The sequence below is a fragment of the Medicago sativa genome, chromosome 7, assembly GCF_051527215.1.
Source record: "Medicago sativa cultivar Bolivia chromosome 7, Bolivia_mono, whole genome shotgun sequence".
NCBI lineage: Eukaryota > Viridiplantae > Streptophyta > Magnoliopsida > Fabales > Fabaceae > Medicago > Medicago sativa.
In genome coordinates, this window is record NC_140755.1 from 94245266 (window position 1) to 94264432 (window position 19167).

A 19167-nucleotide genomic window follows, 5' to 3' on the forward strand; every position below is an offset into this window, starting at 1 on the left:
TCCTTGAACGTGTAACAAATAGTCACAATAATCCTTAAATGTATTAAAATTCTAAAATAGTCCATGTTTGTGCGCTTCGTTAGTCAAAATATTCTCTAACGTTAAAATAGTCACTCAATATTGACAGTGACTTTTTTCTTATCCAGACATGTGACAAGAAATACTTATATATATGAATTGATATGACAGTAAATATATTATATTGAGAGACTGATATGAGAGTATTAACAAAACATTTTAATGTCAAATACTATTTTTACTAACAAAGTGCACAATCAGAAACTATTTTAGAATTTTGATACATTAGAGGACTATTGTAACTATTCGTATTAAGGGATGAAAATGACTTCTATCCTTACATGATTGTGTTCTCTAACTTCACTGTGATGGGTGTAAGAAATAAATAAAAAAACTTCAGATAATTAAAAGTGTTTACATTTTTATCTTCTGCCTAGTTTTCCTTATGATTTCTGAATATACGATCACTCTTGTTCATATTATCTTCAGCTTGCTTCTTTTACTTACGACGAAGTGTACAAAACAGAACCAAAAAGAATTGGCACAACAATTGTACAGAATGTGAAACACAACAAAGTTTACATAGCATGCATGATGAGAACCATTGAGAACCATAACAAACAACAAAAATGAACAACATTATCATTAAGCCTCTTAAAAAAAATCATAGTTTTAAACAAACAAGTTTCATGCACATAATTTTGTATCATTAACCACATTTTGAAGCAAAAAAAGCCCACAAACCCTACCCTCCTAAAACAACACTGCAAATCAAAATTATATTTCATATTTTAGTTGTTCACAGGGACATTAAATATCTATATAAACATGTATGATCAACTAACTTAGGGAATTATCATGCATAGACTGATGAGCAAATATACATTTGTAAGACTATTTAAAAAAAAACACGCAATTTTTCATAGAAGAAAATCTGAAGAAAAAACTTCTTACATTTCAGAGCAAGGTACTTTTAGAATGCTACAATGCATACTTGACGCGATAGGAGCTTTTTTCTTTCATTCAATGAGAAACGAGATGGAGCTGTTATCTTTCTCAATGATGGCCTTGAAAATACCATTAAGGCAACGGTATTAGCATTCATGTGCACTTTATCACAACCCCTCAAGTTAATCTCTCTTAGTTGCATGCAGTTGTTTACCACATGTTTCACTCCCTTCATTGTGACAAGAAAACATTTTTCCAGTATCAGGTGCAAAAGCCCACTACAACTCCTTGAGATCACATGAAGTGTTTCATCACTAACCTTTGTAAATGTCAAGTTCAACACCTCCAGCTTGGAAATTTCAAAGTTCAATCCAAGTAGCTTCACTACATTACACTCGACTAAGCTCAAATGTCTAATCTTACAACATCTCCTTAAAACTTGACAAATAACTTCTTCAGATACGAAATCGCAATCACTCAAATCAAGTAGTTGTAAATTGGGAAAAATGGAAGCAAACATTAGGAGGTTTTCATCTCTTAACCTTGAATTACGAGCCAAATAAAGAGACTTTAATGGAGGATTCGATGTTATATTTGTCAAAGAATTAGAATTCCCTTCATTGTTTATCCCAATACTTGTGTGTTCCATTTTGATATCACCAAGTGAAGGACAATTCTTAACGAGAGCAAACAAGGCCGAATTTGTGAGCATCCTACACTCACTAAGGTTTATAGACACTAAATCACCAAGAAACGAAGACATTGCAACAACTTCGTGATCGATCAGAAACTCAGCTTTTTGAAGATCTAAATGTTGTATAGATCGACACTTGGACAACAAACAAAAGATTCCAAGATAAGTAAAGCCATAACAATTTTGGAGGACAAGTCTCCTCAAAGGAAGGCCTTCCATTGCAATGGAGGAGAGCAAATCATCCGAGATGCTCAAAGACGACAAATCAAAACAAGTCAAACACTTCAAACTCGCCAAAGAAACACAAAAATCTGAAGTAACTCTCGTTTCAATGCGTGCTGATCCAACAGTAGTATTGGAAAAGGATAAAGCCCACAACTTTGGTCTCTCACGGAGAGCAAAAGCTACACCATCGTTGCTTATGCCATAACATTCAAACAAGATTGCCTCTTCGAGAACCTTACAGTTCTTGAACAAATGGTGAATTGATTGGTCGTTGAGGTAGCAATGACGAGAGAGATTAACCTTGCGGAGTTTGGAAAGTGCCAAAGAAAGATCCTTTATCGCATCGAGCAAGTTTTTATAATTGCCAAAATTTACTGGATGGGCTAGGTCAAGTTCTTCAAGCAAAGGGAAACAGTACCCGATGAAAAAGAGGTCAGTGCTATCGATATAATGAATATTTGAACAAGTGAGAGAGGTCAAAGTTGTAATCTTTTGTGAGAAAGCTTGCAAGCCATCGGTGGGAACGTTGGGTTGGTTGGACAGATTGAGTGATGTGACCTTCATTGGGAAACGAGAGATTTGATGGATAAGTTTGTCGACGTCACCTTTGTAGCATGACAGATCTAACGAGGTGATGTTGGTGAACCTTCGTAAGAGGCGACGGAGTAAAGGGCGTGTTGGATTGTAGACGGTGAGTGATGATTTGAATGAGTTGGCGATAGAGAGTAACTGTTTGGAGACGGCGGAGAGAGATTTTAAGTAGTGTTGGTTGTCGTCGTCATTAATGAGAAATCTGAAGACAGATTCCCAACACTCATCGGGTAAATATAAGTATGAATTTGTTGCATCAATTGTTTTAGTTGAAGATTTGAGAGAATTTGTTCTCTTCTTTTTCATATTTGATTGAGGTTCACCGGTGCTGCATCAAGGAAGATTGGGAAGGTAAAGGCATATATTGAGGGTTTTTTCTTGTTCACGGAGCAGATACAGGGTTTAGGTTTTGTTTAAGTGGATGAAATTTGGATTATTATTACATATACCCGAAAAAAAAGTTGTATTGTAAAACAAGTTAGAAAAATACTTTTTAAGTTGATATTAAAATCAAATCAAATCAAATCAAATGGATTATCTTAGAATTTCAAAGTCGTTAAAAATAAAAAATATTGAATCTGCAAACAAATTTACAATATCCAATAATATAAGACGGCAGAGTACATATGCATACACATATGACTGTATTCAAGTCTCTGAAATACTCATTTTTCCGAAACTACGATGTCAAAGTCATTGATTGAATGCACTTTATGAACTTGAATCAAATAAACACCACTCAAAGACGTGAAATAAAAAACACTTCGCCCAATGACATGAAATCAAAACAAACAAAGTCGTGCAAAGACAATGAAATCACAGAGACAAACGAAAAACTATTGAAAATATGTAAAAATCACTTATTCTCCAATATTAAGTAGGGGTGTTCGTGATGCTGTTTGAATCGGTTTTGACGTAAAAAGTCATCCGATTCAAAACAAAAAATTCAACCGGTTGGTTTGGATGAATATTCTAAAAAAAAAAATCAATTCAATCTTATCAAAATATATGCAGTTTAATTTGAATCGGTTTTTGGATATCTAAAATGCATAATATAAATTTTTTATTATTAATATTACAAATACACAGCAAAATAATAAGTTTGATACAAAATATAACACATATATTAAAACATTACAGAATAAAAATCATTGATTATATTAGAAACATATGAAGAAGTGATAATATTGATTAAATAATTGTAATATAACCAACAAACTATATATTAATGAAATAAAAATTGCTTTTCCCACATTCAACTTTTCTTCAAAACACATGGAAAAACTCTTTTTTGCCTTCAATGATAGTTAACTACCGTTGGGCCAGATGCACTTAAGTGCAGTTCCTGAGCATCACTTGTGATTTTGTGCGTTTCGGCCGAAAAATCAAAATAAATTGATGCTTATTCAGAATGCTACGGAACTTTGCAGATCCTCCATATGTATTTTATAGAGTTGTCTATAAATTTTTGTAGCATTCCAACTTAGTCTCAATTTATTTTGATTTTTCGATCGAAACACGCAAAATCACAATTTTTTTCAAGTGTGCGTCCGAAAAAGTGACCTAGACGTTGAATTTTTTCACGATTTTTTGCATGCATGTTTAGGAAAATAAAAAACATCTCCCACAAAATTTTTGAATTTCCTATAAAGGACGGATTAAATATGATTTTTTTACATGTCTAAAACTCAAGGCACCAAAACAATGACCTCGAAATCGAATTTTGATATTTTTTTTTTGCAGAACCCTCTTTAAAAATACATATAGAGGATCTGCAAAGTTCCATAGTATTCCGACTAAACCTCGATTTATTTTTATTTTGACTGAAACACATAAAATCGCAATTTTTTTCCCAAGTGCGCGTCCAAAAAAGTGACCTAGATATTGAATTTTTTCATCATTTTTTGCAAGCATGTTTAGGACATAAAAACAACATCTTCTACGGAAAATTAGAATTTTCCAACTAAGGACAGATTAAATATGAATTTTTAATGCGCCAAAAACTGAAGAAACTAAAACATTAAAACATTTACCTAGAAATCAAATTTTAAACTGTTTTTTTTTTTTGCACAACCCTCTATAAAAATACATATAGACGATCTACAAAGTTCCTTCTATATGTACTTTGCTGCAGTCATTAACGTTAACAAATAACAGTTACCCAAAACTAAAAAACCTACATTTACAATACAGCTAGTTAGATTGATTGGTTGACATAACCACAGATTTACATTTAAACGTAGAACAATCAAGTGAAGCAAGCCGTAAGTATGCACAATAAAGAAGATGCTACATTTAAATGTATTTCTCTAGGAATGAATCTCTATATGCATCTGAGACTACAGTCAAAGTTTCCAACAGCTTCCTTTTAATCTCCGAAACTTTAGACCCGGTATGATCTTTGCTCTTTAAGACTGAATCAATCAACTTAAAGAGTTCATAAGCATGCATTTGAATTTCTTCAGTTTGTCTGATTGTTTCCTGCAATTTCAATTCAGATGCCTTGACAACAATAAAACTGTTCATTAGATACAATGTTGTTCACATAAATTAGGTCAGATTTAACAAAGAGATACCAACCACGTTATTGAAGAAAGAAAAAAGATTCAGCAAAGAAAAGAGTGGTACATGTTCTACGTTGAAATATCCATGATACTAAGCTTGGTGATAGTTTATTATATGTTCTATGTGGAGTACAAGAATCAAGATTCAGCAAAGTTCATTAGATAGCTTGGTGTACAAGTTAACAGCACATTTTGCTCGCCTCTCCAATCCAAACTGATTGAAACATAACAACGATAACAATTGAGAATGACATACAGATGTTCAAACATTCAATACATATAAAAACTATCAAAGCCTTTACCCGCAATTTTGTTCAAATACAATTTGATTTTTACTAATGAAGAAAAAAATAAGAATCCTGATTTTACCTGTAGAACCTCAGCTGCCTCTCTTACCATAATGCCGACATCATGATCTGCTAGTGAATTTATCAACAAGCAGTAAAAAACAAAGTCTTGTGTAAAACATCTACATGTGTAGTCTTGTGTCTCCTTTATCATGGTTATTTGAGTTTCCAGCTAGTGAATTTATCAACAAGCAGTAAAAAACAAAGCCAAACAACAGTCTTTACAAGGCAAGATAATTTATAGTATTTCGGTATGAACTTGATTTGTTATAAATACAACAAAGAAATCTCATTTTAATAGTATGTTGTTTTTGGGTCATACTATACAATTGATTATATACATAAATCGACATCATCACATTGCCAACGCTCCGATTATGACAAATATGACTAACTTGACTGCCAGTAAACAAAAATCGTTTTCATCAACATAGGCATTGTCAATGATAGCAACTAGTGGAAGGTCCTCATGGTCTGAAAGATATTAGTGGACTTATTCATATTGTGAAAGTAAAATTGTTGTGCGTACTAATATTAGCACCTTGGAAAATCTCACAAAAAACAAATGGTTTTGGTTCTAAATCTCTACAAACCTTTTACAAACAATTCTTCACATGCATTCTAACAAGTGTACCTAAAATATCATGTCTTCTCTTCATTTAAGTGGTTTGAATAGATATTTGACCCGTCCATACTTAGATAATATACATTGCTCTTTTTCATATCATTTTCTTTACTACTCCAATTTAGGTAAGCTTTCACATGAGCTGAACTTTACCCATTTGTGGTTCTATAGTGTATCTTGTTGGAGCAAAATGCTCTTATTTCAACTTTTTACAATGTATTCATATTAAGAATCTTGCCGGGCTGAATTGAGAGAGAGATTCTCTTGTTGTCCTTTGCCATCACTGCCTGGAGAAAATAATGTGAAATGGAGAATGAAATTCGTTGTGCGCAAGAAAATGCCGAAAAACGAAATTGAGAAAGAGGCTGAAAAACTCGAGAGTTCTGAAAAACATTGTGATATGTTGGAGAAATCAAACGGAAATCTCCAGTTAGAGGCTGAAAATTTAGTACAAAAGATAGCATTGAAAGATCATGAGCTTCTAGAGAAGCATACTGAGATAGAGACTGCAAACTCTGATGCACGGAGAGCATTCTAACTTTATTCAAATTGAATCTGCTCGACAGAATCTGCAGAAGTTTTACTCTCAATCAAAGCAGGAGCAAAGAATTTTTGCCTTGGAGTTCATAATCAACCATAAAACATCATCATTCATAATTCAATAACATTACACCAATTCAACATTACATTAACAATACATAAATAATTGAAATTTAACAAGAATTTAACATTGCGGAAATTGATAACATATTACACAACATTACATCAAATAACACTTAGAACTCCAAAAAACATTAGCAAATCTATACCAACGATACTGACAATTTGGACAGTTGCAGTTCGGATGAATCCAAATATATAGCTTATTATTTTCAACTATCTAGAAAAACATAAATAATACATCGTCATCTTCCTTAGGCATCTCAGGATGATAAACAATAGTTCCTTTCTCGTTATCATCCCCCATATTTATGCACGGTACATGTACAAAGATATGAGACGCGGTTTGATTTTCACCAAGATGAACAGAGCATTGGTTAAGTTGTGTCTTCAACTCATCCAACTTATTCATGGGGGTTAAAAAAAAATTTAACTGCCCTCCTGAAAGCTTCGTACCGGGCATGATCTTCAACTTTTCCATCTTGAGACATGATTCACTTGAGAGAAGTAAATAAAGAGAAAATATCAGACTAAAATGAAATGAAAGAAACAATAAAATAAATTGTAGATTAACTAGAATAAACAACAACCACATTATCATTAAGTCTCCTAAAAAAATCATAATTTTAACTAAACAGGTTTGTCAATTTAACAATCAACCTTCATGCATATAATTTTGTGTCAACAACCACATTTTGAAGCAAAAAAAAGACCAATAAAACCCACCCCTCCCGAAACAACACTGCCAATAAAAATTAGATTTCTTATTTTAGTTGTTCTCAGTGACATTAAATATCTTATATTAACACACATGATCAATTAACTTAGGCAATTATCATGCATAATAGACCGATGAGCAAATATACATTTGTAAGATTATTTAAAAAAAAAAAAAAAGGTAATTTTTCATAGAAGTAAATCTGAAAATAAAAACATCTTACATTTCAGAGCAAGGTACTTTTAGAATGCTAGCAAACAATGCATACTTGACGCGATAGGAGTTTTTTTCTTTCACTCAATGAGAAACTTGGTGGAGCTGTTATCTTTCTCAATGATGGCCTTGAAAATACCATTAAAGCAACAGTATTAGCATTCATATTCACTTTATCACAACCCCTCAAGTTAATCTCTCTTAGTTGTGTGCAGTTGTTTACCGCATGTTTCACTCCCTTCATTGTGACACGAAAACATTTTTCCAGTATCAGGTGCAAAAGTCCACTACAACTTTTTGAGATCACATAAAGTGTTTCATCATTAACCTTTGTAAATGTCAAGTTCAATACCTCCAGCTTGGAAATTTCAAAGTTCAATCCAAGTAGCTTCACTACATTACACTCGACTAAGCTCAAATGTTTAATCTTACAACATCTCCTTAAAACTTGACAAATAACTTCTTCAGATATAAAATCGCAATCACTCAAATCAAGTAGTTCTAAATTGGGAAAAATGGAAGCAAACATTATGAGGCTTTCATCTCTTAACCATGAATTACGAGCCAAATAAAGAGACTTTAACTGAGGATTTGATATTAAATCCGTCAAAGAATTAGAATTCTCTTCAATGTTTATCCCAATACCTGTCTGTTCCATTTTGATATCACTAAGTGAAGGGCAATTCTTAACGAGTGCAAACAAGGCTGAATTTGTGAGTACCCAACACTCACTAAGGTTTATAGACACTAAATCACCAAGAAACAAGGATAACTCAGCAACACCATGATCATTCAAAAACTCGGCTTTTTGAAGATCCAAATGCTCTATAGAACGACACATGGTCAACAAACATAAGATTCCACTATAAGTATAGCCGTAACAATTTTGGAGGACAAGTCTCCTCAAAGGAAGAACTTCCATTGCAATGGAAGAGAGCAACTCATCCGAGATACGCAATGAAGACAAATCAAGATAAGTCAAAACCTTCAAACTCGCCAACAAGACACTAAAATGTGAATTAACTCTCGTTTCAATGCGTGCTGATCCAACACTAGTATTGGAAAAGGATAAAGCCCACAAGTTTGGTCTCTCACGGATGGCAAAAGCAATACCATCGTAGCTTATGCCATAACATTCTAACAAGATTGCCTCTCCAAGAACCTTACAGTTCTTAAACAAATGGTAAACTGATTGGTCGTTGAGGTAGCAATGACGAGATAGATTAATCTTGCGGAGTTTGGGAAGTGCTAAAGAAAGAGCCTTTATCGCATCGAGCAAGTTTCTATAGTTACCGCACTTTACTGGATGACCTAGGTCAAGTTCTTCAAGCAAAGGGAAACAGTGCGCAATGAGAAAGAGGTCAGTGCTATCGATAGAATGAAGATTTGAACAAGTGAGAGAGGTCAAAGTTGTAATCTTTTGTGAGAAAGCATGCAACCCATCGGTAGGAATGTTGGGTTGGTTGGAGAGATTGAGTGATGTTACCTTCATTGGGAAACGAGAGATTTGATGGATAAGTTTGTTGACGTCACCTTCGTAGCATGATAGATCTAGGGAGGTGACGTTGACGAACCTTTGTAAGAGGCGATGGAGTAAAGGGCATGTTGGATTGTAGACAGTGAGTGACGATTTGAATGAGCTGGTGATTGTGAGTAGTTGTTTGGAGACGACGGAGAGAGATTTTAAGTAGTGTTGGTTGTCGTCGTCATTAATGAGAAATCTGAAGGCAGATTCCCAACACTCATCGGGTAAATATAAATATGAATTTGTCGTTGCATCAATTGTTTGAGTTGAAGATTTGAGAGATTTTGTTCTCTTCTTTTTCATATTTGATTGAGGTTCACCGGTGCTGCATCAAGCACGATTGGAAAGGTAAATATTGAGGCCTTTTTCTTGTTCAGGGAGGAGACACAGGGTTTAGGTTTTATTTAAGAGGGATGAAATTTGGATTATTACTTACACCCGAAAAAAAAGTTGTATTGCAAAATCAAGTTCGAAAAAGTTGCATTGTAAATTAAATGCACCATCTTAGATTTTTATTTATTTTTTACAAAATAAATAAATAAATGATATTTATTTATTTATTTAAATTGATAGAGTATATTGATACAATATAAATTCAAAATCGCTAAAAACAAAAATTATAAATTTACGATTCCTTCAAAAAAATGATAAATTTACGAATAAACTCACAACATTTAATAGCAGAAAACAACATGTTACATATGCTCATAAATTAGGAAAGGTAGCCTCGTATAATGCTAGTTTCCACCTCTACCGTGATGTCTCGTCATGTATTTGGTTCATTTTAAATAATGAAATGCATTCGGTTGATTCCTTAAAAAAAAAATACATATACCTACAAATATGACTATATTCAAGTCTTTCAAATTTATAACGTTGACGACGTTAAAGTTATTGGTTGAATATGTACCAAATAATGTTAATGTGTGTGAATGCTTACTTCGTCGGATCCAACAAATGATTTGGCAAGTCTATTTACGGCTTATTTCCCTACTCATTACTAGGATTCACGCTAACTTATGCTGGTTGGGCTATAAAAATAAATTGTCTCTTCATAATATTTTTTTTTAAAAACATATTAATATTCTTGTATAGTATTTTTATTTTAGGATAAAATATTTTTTTTGTCCACCTAAATGTCTTAACTTTTCTTTTTAGTCCCCTAATATTTTTTTATCGATTTTTAATCTTTCAAAAGTTTTTCGTCCATACTTTTGATCTTTATTTTTAATTCAGATTATGTACACCCTTCAGATTTTTAAATGTTTAAAATATTATAAAAAAAACTCTCCCAAAAAACATAAAGAGAATTCTATATGTTTTTGGTCTTTAAGTCAATTAAATTTCATATTTAATTCATTCATTGTTAAAAAAATTAAACTTTTGCAAAAGAGAATTCTATATTGGACTAAGTATGAATTGACTTAAAGACAGAGACCAAAAGTTTGGTGGACTAAAAATTGGATTTTTTTTTTGAAAAACTAAAACAAAAAGTTTGAATATCTATAATAAAGACCAAAAACATATTGAACCCTTTATTTTATTTAATTAATTTAATTGAGAATGGAGAATCTACCCTGTGTATCCTGCAGATTTTTCGACAAAAATTAAACTTCAAACAGATAACATGGTAATCTAAAAGAAGTTTTTATTACTTTTTTTTAGAGGGAATTGATATTACTTTAACCTCTATATAATATATTTCCACTTTCTAATAAAATTAATATAACTAACAATAAGCACAATAAAAATCAATCACCAAGCAAAATAAGTGAATAAAATTTAACGCCAGTGCAATTCGATGAAAAGACATGTCGTGCCATTTTCCATCTGATCAAAACTAATCTTTCAACCTGAATCAAATAAACACCACACTAAGACGGAAATAAAAAAGACACCGCATAAAGACTCAATCAAAACAAACAGAATTGTGCTAAGACGACGATAGAAGATTGAAAATATATAAAAATCACTTGTTCATCATTATTATGTTCATCTAACCGTATAAATTAAACATATTTTTGAATATTGTTTTAATAATCCTCTTTATTGTGTATTTTATTTTTTTATGAAATGGTAACCAGTACCACCGCTTGAAATTCACTCTGCAGTTGTGAAATATGAGTTTGAATCCGGATGAGGTTTCTAGCCTAACAATATCGACATTGTCAATTGAGCTTAGCCTTATGGACATGTACTCTATTTTTTATTCTATTGATCTATATCACTTTCAGAAATGATGATCTATACATAGATTAACGAGTATCTAATTTGAGTGTGAACCACATTTCTAGTGCTCTAAAGGTAAAGAATGTGTTTCATGCAAATTCTATATGTAGTAAACCAATTGAGTGTGCACTTGATAGTAGAGCAACTGGCCGTGTATATTGCAATTTAGATATGTTTTATTCTTATAGGAAAGTGGATGGAATTCAAGTTAAACTGCTTAATGGAAATCAATAGTGGCTGAGTTTATTGGTGCTATTCATGTCACTAGTTCAATTATATTGAATGTTCTCTATCTACCCTTCTTTAATATCAATTTATTTTCATGCTTATTTTTCTATCATCGATTATGGATTCGATGATGATTGGTTTAGGAATGCTTAACAATGGACTCTACCACTTGGAAGCTACTGGTTTTGAGTCTAAAATGTTAGCTTCAAGTTTCTCAAGTCCAAGTTGTAATTCTTGTGTTTCAATTCCCTTCACTGCCCTATGGCATTTTCATTTTGGTCATGCCTCAATAACTAGATTAGAGGTGTATACTGTCATTACTTTCAATAAAAGTATTGTTTGTGATATTTGTCATATGGCCAAACAAAAGAGAATTTCATACGAAGCAAGTGTTAGTATAGCTAATGTCTTGAATTATTGCATATGGACTTATGGTTATGGGAACTATAAGTACTTCTGGGAATGAATCTCTATATGCATCTGAGACTGCAATTATAGTTTCCGATAGCTGCTTCCTTTTAATCTCTGAAACTATAGACCCGGTATATTCTTTGTACTTTGAGACTGAATCAATCAACTTAAAGCGTTCATAAGCATGCACTTGAATTTCTTCTTCAGTTTCTCTGATTGTTTCCTGCAACTTCAGATGCCTTGGTAACAATAAAACTGTTACTAGAGAAAGAAAAAGATTCAGCAAAGAAAAGAGTGGTACATGTTCAATGTTGAAATATCCCTACTATGCTTGAGTACTAATATTACCACCTAGGAAAATTTCACAGAAAAAGATTGGTTTATTGGTTTTGGTTCTAAATCTCTACAAACCTTTCCAAAAACAAGACAGCGGTTCCCATTTACTAACAATTACTTCACATGCATTCCAACAAGTGTACCTCAGAAACCATGTCTTCTCTTTATTTAAGTGGTTTCAATAAATATTTTACACGTCCATATTCAGATAGTATACATTTCCCTTTTTCACATCATTTTATTTACTACACCAATTTAGGTAAGCTTTTACCAATTTGTGTGGTTCTAGTGTATTTTGTTGGCGCAAAATGCTCTTATTTCAATTATTTAGGGTGTATTCATATTATAAAGCATTGAGTAAAAATCTTGCCAAGAGAAAATATCTAAAATGGAGAATATAATTCTGTGTGCGCAAGAAAATGCAGAAAAACTGAAAAAAGGAAACTGAGTAAGAGGCTGAAACACATAAAATCGCAATTTTTTTCCCAAGTGCGCGTCCAAAAAAGTGACCTAGATATTGAATTTTTTCATCATTTTTTGCAAGCATGTTTAGGACATAAAAACAACATCTTCTATGGAAAATTAGAATTTTCCAACTAAGGACAGATTAAATATGAATTTTTAATGCGCCAAAAACTGAAGAAACTAAAACATTAAAACATTTACCTAGAAATCAAATTTTAAACTGTTTTTTTTTTTTTTTGCACAACCCTCTATAAAAATACATATAGACGATCTACAAAGTTCCTTCTATATGTACTTTTCTGCAGTCATTAACGTTAACAAATAACAGTTACCCAAAACTAAAAAACCTACATTTACAATACAGCTAGTTAGATTGATTGGTTGACATAACCACAGATTTACATTTAAACGTAGAACAATCAAGTGAAGCAAGCCGTAAGTATGCACAATAAAGAAGATGCTACATTTAAATGTATTTCTCTAGGAATGAATCTCTATATGCATCTGAGACTACAGTCAGAGTTTCCAACAGCTTCCTTTTAATCTCCGAAACTTTAGACCCGGTATGATCTTTGCTCTTTAAGACTGAATCAATCAACTTAAAGAGTTCATAAGCATGCATTTGAATTTCTTGAGTTTGTCTGATTGTTTCCTGCAATTTCAATTCAGATGCCTTGACAACAATAAAACTGTTCATTAGATACAATGTTGTTCACATAAATTAGGTCAGATTTAACAAAGAGATACCAACCACGTTATTGAAGAAAGAAAAAAGATTCAGCAAAGAAAAGAGTGGTACATGTTCTACGTTGAAATATCCATGATACTAAGCTTGGTGATAGTTTATTATATGTTCTATGTGGAGTACAAGAATCAAGATTCAGCAAAGTTCATTAGATAGCTTGGTGTACAAGTTAACAGCAAATTTTGCTCGCCTCTCCAATCCAAACTGATTGAAACATAACAACGATAACAATTGAGAATGACATACAGATGTTCAAACATTCAATACATATAAAAACTATCAAAGCCTTTACCCGCAATTTTGTTCAAATACAATTTGATTTTTACTAATGAAGAAAAAAATAAGAATCCTGATTTTACCTGTAGAACCTCAGCTGCCTCTCTTACCATAATGCCGACATCATGATCTGCTAGTGAATTTATCAACAAGCAGTAAAAAACAAAGTCTTGTGTAGAACATCTACATGTGTAGTCTTGTGTCTCCTTTATCATGGTTATTTGAGTTTCCAGCTAGTGAATTTATCAACAAGCAGTAAAAAACAAAGCCAAACAACAGTCTTTACAAGGCAAGATAATTTATAGTATTTCGGTGAACTTGATTTGTTATAAATACAACAAAGAAATCTCATTTTAATAGTATTTTGTTTTTGGGTCATACTATACAATTGATTATATACATAAATCGACATCATCACATTACCAACGCTCCGATTATGACAAATATAACTAACTTGACTGCCAGTAAACAAAAATCGTTTTCATCAACATAGGCATTGTCAATGATAGCAACTAGTGGAAGGTCCTCATGGTCTGAAAGATATTAGTGGACTTATTCATATTGTGAAAGTAAAATTGTTGTGCGTACTAATATTAGCACCTTGGAAAATCTCACAAAAAACAAATGGTTTTGGTTCTAAATCTCTACAAACCTTTTACAAACAATTCTTCACATGCATTCTAACAAGTGTACCTAAAATATCATGTCTTCTCTTCATTTAAGTGGTTTGAATAGATATTTGACCCGTCCATACTTAGATAATATACATTGCTCTTTTTCATATCATTTTCTTTACTACTCCAATTTAGGTAAGCTTTCACATGAGCTGAACTTTACCCATTTGTGGTTCTATAGTGTATCTTGTTGGAGCAAAATGCTCTTATTTCAACTTTTTACAATGTATTCATATTAAGAATCTTGCCGGGCTGAATTGAGAGAGATTCTCTTGTTGTCCTTTGCCATCACTGCCTGGAGAAAATAATGTGAAATGGAGAATGAAATTCGTTGTGCGCAAGAAAATGCCGAAAAACGAAATTGAGAAAGAGGCTGAAAAACTCGAGAGTTCTGAAAAACATTGTGATATGTTGGAGAAATCAAACGGAAATCTCCAGTTAGAGGCTGAAAATTTAGTACAAAAGATAGCATTGAAAGATCATGAGCTTCTAGAGAAGCATACTGAGATAGAGACTGCAAACTCTGATGCACGGAGAGCATTCTAACTTTATTCAAATTGAATCTGCTCGACAGAATCTGCAGAAGTTTTACTCTCAATCAAAGCAGGAGCAAAGAATTTTTGCCTTGGAGTTCATAATCAACCATAAAACATCATCATTCATAATTCAATAACATTACACCAATTCAACATTACATTAACAATACATAAATAATTGAAATTTAACAAGAATTTAACATTGCGGAAATTGATAACATATTACACAACATTACATCAAATAACACTTAGAACTCCAAAAAACATTAGCAAATCTATACCAACGATACTGACAATTTGGACAGTTGCAGTTCGGATGAATCCAAATATATAGCTTATTATTTTCAACTATCTAGAAAAACATAAATAATACATCGTCATCTTCCTTAGGCATCTCAGGATGATAAACAATAGTTCCTTTCTCGTTATCATCCCCCATATTTATGCACGGTACATGTACAAAGATATGAGACGCGGTTTGATTTTCACCAAGATGAACAGAGCATTGGTTAAGTTGTGTCTTCAACTCATCAAACTTATTCATGGGGGTTAAAAAAAAAATTAACTGCCCTCCTGAAAGCTTCGTACCGGGCATGATCTTCAACTTTTCCATCTTGAGACATGATTCACTTGAGAGAAGTAAATAAAGAGAAAATATCAGACTAAAATGAAATGAAAGAAACAATAAAATAAATTGTAGATTTACTAGAATAAACAACAACCACATTATCATTAAGTCTCCTAAAAAAATCATAATTTTAACTAAACAGGTTTGTCAATTTAACAATCAACCTTCATGCATATAATTTTGTGTCAACAACCACATTTTGAAGCAAAAAAAAGACCAATAAAACCCACCCCTCCCGAAACAACACTGCCAATAAAAATTAGATTTCTTATTTTAGTTGTTCTCAGTGACATTAAATATCTTATATTAACACACATGATCAATTAACTTAGGCAATTATCATGCATAATAGACCGATGAGCAAATATACATTTGTAAGATTATTTAAAAAAAAAAGGTAATTTTTCAAAGAAGTAAATCTGAAAATAAAAACATCTTACATTTCAGAGCAAGGTACTTTTAGAATGCTAGCAAACAATGCATACTTGACGCGATAAGAGTTTTTTTCTTTCACTCAATGAGAAACTTGGTGGAGCTGTTATCTTTCTCAATGATGGCCTTGAAAATACCATTAAAGCAACAGTATTAGCATTCATGTGCACTTTATCACAACCCCTCAAGTTAATCTCTCTTAGTTGTGTGCAGTTGTTTACCGCATGTTTCACTCCCTTCATTGTGACACGAAAACATTTTTCCAGTATCAGGTGCAAAAGCCCACTACAACTCTTTGAGATCACATAAAGTGTTTCATCATTAACCTTTGTAAATGTCAAGTTCAATACCTCCAGCTTGGAAATTTCAAAGTTCAATCCAAGTAGCTTCACTACATTACACTCGACTAAGCTCAAATGTCTAATCTTACAACATCTCCTTAAAACTTGACAAATAACTTCTTCAGATATAAAATCGCAATCACTCAAATCAAGTAGTTCTAAATTGGGAAAAATGGAAGCAAACATTATGAGGCTTTCATCTCTTAACCATGAATTACGAGCCAAATAAAGAGACTTTAACTGAGGATTTGATATTAAATCCGTCAAAGAATTAGAATTCTCTTCAATGTTTATCCCAATACCTGTCTGTTCCATTTTGATATCACTAAGTGAAGGGCAATTCTTAACGAGTGCAAACAAGGCTGAATTTGTGAGTACCCAACACTCACTAAGGTTTATAGACACTAAATCACCAAGAAACAAGGATAACTCAGCAACACCATGATCATTCAAAAACTCGGCTTTTTGAAGATCCAAATGCTCTATAGAACGACACATGGTCAACAAACATAAGATTCCACTATAAGTATAACCGTAACAATTTTGGAGGACAAGTCTCCTCAAAGGAAGAACTTCCATTGCAATGGAAGAGAGCAACTCATCCGAGATACGCAATGAAGACAAATCAAGACAAGTCAAAACCTTCAAACTCGCCAACAAGACACTAAAATGTGAATTAACTCTCGTTTCAATGCGTGCTGATCCAACACTAGTATTGGAAAAGGATAAAGCCCACAAGTTTGGTCTCTCACGGATGGCAAAAGCAATACCATCGTAGCTTATGCCATAACATTCTAACAAGATTGCCTCTCCAAGAACCTTACAGTTCTTGAACAAATGGTAAACTGATCGGTCGTTGAGGTAGCAATGACGAGATAGATTAATCTTGCGGAGTTTGGGAAGTGCTAAAGAAAGAGCCTTTATCGCATCGAGCAAGTTTCTATAGTTGCCGCACTTTCCTGGATGACCTAGGTCAAGTTCTTCAAGCAAAGGGAAACAATGCGCAATGAGAAAGAGGTCAGTGCTATCGATAGAATGAAGATTTGAACAATTGAGAGAGGTCAAAATTGTAATCTTTTGTGAGAAGGCATGCAACCCATCGGTAGGAATGTTGGGTTGGTTGGAGAGATTGAGTGATGTTACCTTCATTGGGAAACGAGAGATTTGATGGATAAGTTTGTTGACGTCACCTTCGTAGCATGATAGATCTAGGGAGGTGACGTTGACGAACCTTTGTAAGAGGCGATGGAGTAAAGGGCATGTTGGATTGTAGACAGTGAGTGACGATTTGAATGAGCTGGCGATTGTGAGTAGTTGTTTGGAGACGACGGAGAGAGATTTTAAGTAGTGTTGGTTGTCGTCGTCATTAATGAGAAATCTGAAGACAGATTCCCAACACTCATCGGGTAAATATAAGTATGAATTTGTTGCATCAATTGTTTGAGTTGAAGATTTGAGAGAATTTGTTCTCTTCTTTTTCATATTTGATTGAGGTTCACCGGTGCTGCATCAAGGAAGATTGGGAAGGTAAAGGCATATATTGAGGCCTTTTTCTTGTTCAGGGACGAGACACAGGGTTTAGGTTTTATTTAAGAGGGATGAAATTTGGATTATTACTTACACCCGAAAAAAAAGTTGTATTGCAAAATCAAGTTCGAAAAAGTTGCATTGTAAATTAAATGCACCATCTTAGATTTTTATTTATTTTTTACAAAATAAATAAATAAATGATATTTATTTATTTATTTAAATTGATAGAGTATATTGATACAATATAAATTTAAAATCGTTAAAAACAAAAATGATAAATTTACGATTCCTTCAAAAAAAATGATAAATTTAAGAATAAACTCACAGCATTTAATAGCAGAAAACAACATGTTACATATGCTCATAAATTAGGAAAGGTAGCCTCGTATAATGCTAGTTTCCACCTTTACCGTGATGTCTCGTAATGTATTTGGTTCATTTTAAACAATGAAATGCATTCAGTTGATTCCTTAAAAAAAAAAATACATATACCAACAAATATGACTATATTCAAGTCTTTCAAATTTATAACGTTGACGACGTTAAAGTTATTGGTTGGATATGTACCAAATAATGTTAATGTCCTGCGAATGCTTACTTCGTCGGATCCAACGAATGATTTGGCAAGTCTATTTACGGTTTATTTCCCAACTCATTACTAGGATTCACGCTAACTTATGCTGGTTGGGCTATAAAAATAAATTGTCTCTTCATAATATTTTTTATGAAGAACATATTAATATTCTTGTATAGTATTTTTATTTTAGGATTAAATATTCTTTTTGTCCACCTAAATGTCTTAACTTTTCTTTTTAGTCCCCTAATATTTTTTATCGATTTTTAATCCTTCAAAAGTTGTTCGTCCATACTTTTGATCTTTACTTTTAATTCAGATTATGTACACCCTTCAGATTTTTAAATGTTTAAAATATTATAAAAAAAAAACTCTCCCAAAAAACATAAAATTTCATATTTAATTCATTCATTGTTAAAAAAATTAAACTTTTACAAAAGAGAGTTCTATATTGGACTAAGTATGAATTGACTTAAAGACAGAGACCAAAAGTTTAGTGGACTAAAAATCGAATTTTTTTTTTTGAAAAACTAAAACAAAAAGTTAGAATATCTATAATAAAGACCAAAAACATATTGAACCCTTTATTTATTTAATTAATTTAATTGAGAATGGAGAATCTACCTTGTGTATC

The 19167-nt window shown here is 32.6% G+C and overlaps 3 protein-coding genes across 3 annotated transcripts; all 3 read right to left on the minus strand.

The window, feature by feature from the left end:
* Positions 1 to 978: 978 nt before the first annotated feature.
* On the minus strand, positions 979 to 2857 carry LOC146910521 (F-box/LRR-repeat protein 14-like). The gene has a single exon (XM_085726688.1). It carries the CDS (start codon positions 2780 to 2782, stop codon positions 992 to 994), a length of 1791 nt encoding a protein of 596 aa, XP_085582814.1. The 5' UTR covers positions 2783 to 2857; the 3' UTR covers positions 979 to 991.
* A 4703-nt stretch (positions 2858 to 7560) lies between these two features.
* On the minus strand, positions 7561 to 9431 carry LOC146910522 (uncharacterized). The gene has a single exon (XM_085727059.1). It carries the CDS (start codon positions 9429 to 9431, stop codon positions 7641 to 7643), a length of 1791 nt encoding a protein of 596 aa, XP_085583185.1. The 3' UTR covers positions 7561 to 7640.
* A 6692-nt stretch (positions 9432 to 16123) lies between these two features.
* Positions 16124 to 17911, minus strand: LOC146910523 (uncharacterized). Its single transcript, XM_085727465.1, has one exon. It carries the CDS (start codon positions 17909 to 17911, stop codon positions 16124 to 16126), a length of 1788 nt encoding a protein of 595 aa, XP_085583591.1.
* Between the last annotated feature and the right edge of the window lie 1256 nt (positions 17912 to 19167).